This window comes from Frankliniella occidentalis, unplaced genomic scaffold (assembly GCF_000697945.3).
Source record: "Frankliniella occidentalis isolate FOCC.00 unplaced genomic scaffold, Focc_3.1 Scaffold76, whole genome shotgun sequence".
Lineage (NCBI taxonomy): Eukaryota > Metazoa > Arthropoda > Insecta > Thysanoptera > Thripidae > Frankliniella > Frankliniella occidentalis.
The window spans coordinates 933,432-936,327 of record NW_026267206.1 but is presented as its reverse complement, the minus strand read 5'-3'; the positions used below and the strand labels follow the sequence as shown (position 1 = coordinate 936,327).

The following is a 2,896-nucleotide window of genomic DNA, read 5'->3' as shown; positions in this document are numbered from 1 at the left end:
CCCTCCTCCTCCTCCGCCTCCTCCGCCTCCTCCTCCGCCTCCTCCTCCTCCTGCTCCTGCTCCTCCCCGATCAGCGATGCGCGACCGGCCCGGCCACCCACTCGTTGGACGCGCTCGCTCGGCGGCAGCATGGTGAGTGCGGCACTCGCCACCGACGCCAATACTATCGATAAGCGATGGCGAAAGTATGGAAACGCCGAGGCCGACGACGACCGCGTGATAGTGTGATGGCCAGTCTTCTGGAGTGATCGTGTGTTTTCCTTTCCATTTTCCAGGAGAACCTCGACAAGCAGCAGATGGCCAGTGAGTAGTCGTCGCGCACGTGCGGGGGTGCGGCGGGGCGCTGACGGTAGTGTAGACTGTGGTCCAGCCCGGCGACCATGTGGGTGTGGTATGGGGCTCAGACTGACAGGGAATGACCATGCCGGTTGTTGTTTTTGTTGTCGGCCCGCAGTGCTCCGGAAGGCCTTCGACTCCTTCGACACGGAGAACAAGGGCTGCATCGGCACGGACATGGTGCAGCCCATCCTGGAGATGTTCGGCCAGAAGGTGTCGGGCAACGCGCTCAAGGAGGTGATCGCCGAGGCGGACGCCGACGGTAAGTCAGTGTGAGTTGTGCGACGGTGCCAACGTTTAGGGAACATATGAACTCCCTGGACAGAGAGGTAGACTGTGTTTCACCGCCTGCTGACACCGTGCTCGTGCTATGAGTAAAATTAAAATGAAGTGTTACTTTCAGCAAGGGGTGGGAAATATGTGGTAATTAACTATTGTCTTTACTGTGTGTGTATCTTGTACCCTAAGGCTCCGGCGAGCTGGAGTTTGAGGAGTTCGCCAACCTGGCCGCCAAGTTCATGGTCGAGGAGGACACCTCCATGCTGAAGGACGAGCTCCGTCAGGCGTTCCTGCTGTTCGATAGAGAAGGTGCGAATCGCAGACAAAAGGAAAAAAAAAACAACAAATAATTGAAACCGGCCATATCACCGCGGTCCGTCCGTGATTGTAAACTAATGTACTGTGTGATGGTGACAGGCAACGGCTACATCACGACGGAGCAGCTGCGGGAGATCCTGTTCGAGCTGGACGGCACCATCACCCCCTCCGACATGGACAACATCATCGACGAGATCGACGCGGACGGCTCGGGCACCGTGGACTTTGAGGGTGAGTCCCGCGGGTGGGTCCCGCGGCCGGTTGGGTCGGCGCCGTGGCGGTAGGCAGCCCAACGCTCGCGCTCTTGGCACGCCGCCAGCCTGGGGCGCCCTGCCCGGCCCCGGGTGACCGCATTTCACACCTGGGCGTTTGTGTTCGCCGGGCACCTTTAATTGCCCCGCTCTGATGGCCTCCTCTAATCGTTTCAACTCTCTTTCTCTCCCTCCGTTTAGAGTTCATGGCGGTCATGTGCGGCGATGACTGAGGGCAGCAGGCCGCCACGCACCACTCGCTGGAGGACTCCAGTCGCCTCCAGGCTCCAGCAGCAAGCGCCAAAGAAGCTGCTCTTTTCGTTTCTAATCTTTTTCGTTTTCCGTCTTTTGTTTTTTGTAATCTTAATTTTCGTTCTCATTCGGCCGGGAAATTATCGAGTTTCACCCTTCACAAATCGTTTCTTATTGATCTTGAATGCATTCCTAACAAGTATGTCTTGTAGTACTAATATTTAAGTGCGGTGTACAATAAAGAATTTATTTTGAAAAAAAAATGACTCGATAATTAACATTGTCAGTGTAAATAGCGTGGTGCAAGTAGCGTGTCCGCGTGCCTGAGATGCTCCGCGGGTCCACAACGACACAGCCACACACCTCACTGCCAAAGGGGCGGGGGCAGCGGCATCGCACCCCCCACCCCCTTTCCTGCCCCATCGATGTAGGCGGTATATCCCAGCCACCAAAACGAAATGTACACGCATCGAGGAGCACCCAATACAACTTGGAACATTTGAAACGTTCTCATGATAAATCTTGATTTACGTTATTTTGAAAGGCCATATTAATCTCTGTAACTTCCATTTAATTTGTTTCATAGAAACAATGTTGGTCAAGGCAAGTCCAAAAGCCACGTTTTCCGAATCCGAATGTCAACGCCTGCGGCGCTTAGGGTAGGCCTTCCCGCCAAATGTCTGTGTGGAGATAGTGGCCTACCCTCAGCGCCTGAGCGGCGATACCCCCAGCCCCTCAGTGGAAGTGGACGCACATAACTGTCGTGTCCGCCAGATGGCGTTGTGTAAGGCACTGCCTTGTGAAATGTTTACCTGTGTTATCTCAGAATAATAAACGTCAGTTCGGTATCAGAGCCCGTTGAAGTTACTTGCCATCCTAAGTCCTCACTTCTGGAACCACGGTCCCACGGACACGTTAATAACCATACCCTGCAACGAGACTACTACGGGCAACAGTGCACAACAGTGTTGTTTGCTGCGTGAAGAGTTCGTTTCGTTAGGATTGTGGTTGTTTCGACTTCGCGGAGGTAAAATTATAGATTTTCAATATAGTGTCTATGCGTAAACGTGTAAGAACACAAACGTGATAAGTCTCATTCACAAACTTATCTACATAACCTCATTTTAAATTTACTACCTTGTGCCAAACTTTTTTGACATTTCTAAGGCACATATTTAAATGAATGTCTAAAATTTCTTCTGTTTACTGTGATCGGGCTGTTGGTATTTGGTGTCTAGCCAAAGATCTTGAATCTAGAGAGAATGAAAACCCGCTAACTATGAGTGCTCAAAATGTTACCATTAAAAAGCCTGAATAAAAGTTCATTGTTTTATTAAAGACCAGCGTCTTCACTCTACATTCATACTACTATCATGTCTGTAGGTGTTATGTGGTCCTAGATGAAAGTACAAACAGTTCATAAAGGGTGACACCGCACTGAGATCAATACTTGTTCTTCC

At 51.4% G+C, this 2,896-nt stretch overlaps 1 protein-coding gene across 4 annotated transcripts; it reads left to right on the top strand.

The window, feature by feature from the left end:
- Nucleotides 1–13: 13 nt before the first annotated feature.
- Nucleotides 14–2,289, top strand: LOC113206734 (troponin C, isoallergen Bla g 6.0101-like). 4 transcript variants are annotated; one of them, XM_026422959.2, is made up of 6 exons: nucleotides 14–132; nucleotides 276–303; nucleotides 455–598; nucleotides 805–924; nucleotides 1,033–1,164; nucleotides 1,386–2,289. In XM_026422959.2, exons 1-6 carry the CDS (start codon nucleotides 130–132, stop codon nucleotides 1,415–1,417), a joined length of 459 nt encoding a protein of 152 aa, XP_026278744.1. In that variant the 5' UTR covers nucleotides 14–129; the 3' UTR covers nucleotides 1,418–2,289. The 4 variants fall into 4 exon arrangements, with proteins under 4 accessions (XP_026278744.1, XP_052124759.1, XP_052124760.1 ...); XM_052268799.1 differs by having other exon boundaries at nucleotides 62–132; nucleotides 276–349; XM_052268800.1 differs by having other exon boundaries at nucleotides 115–185; nucleotides 276–349.
- Nucleotides 2,290–2,896: the final 607 nt, after the last annotated feature.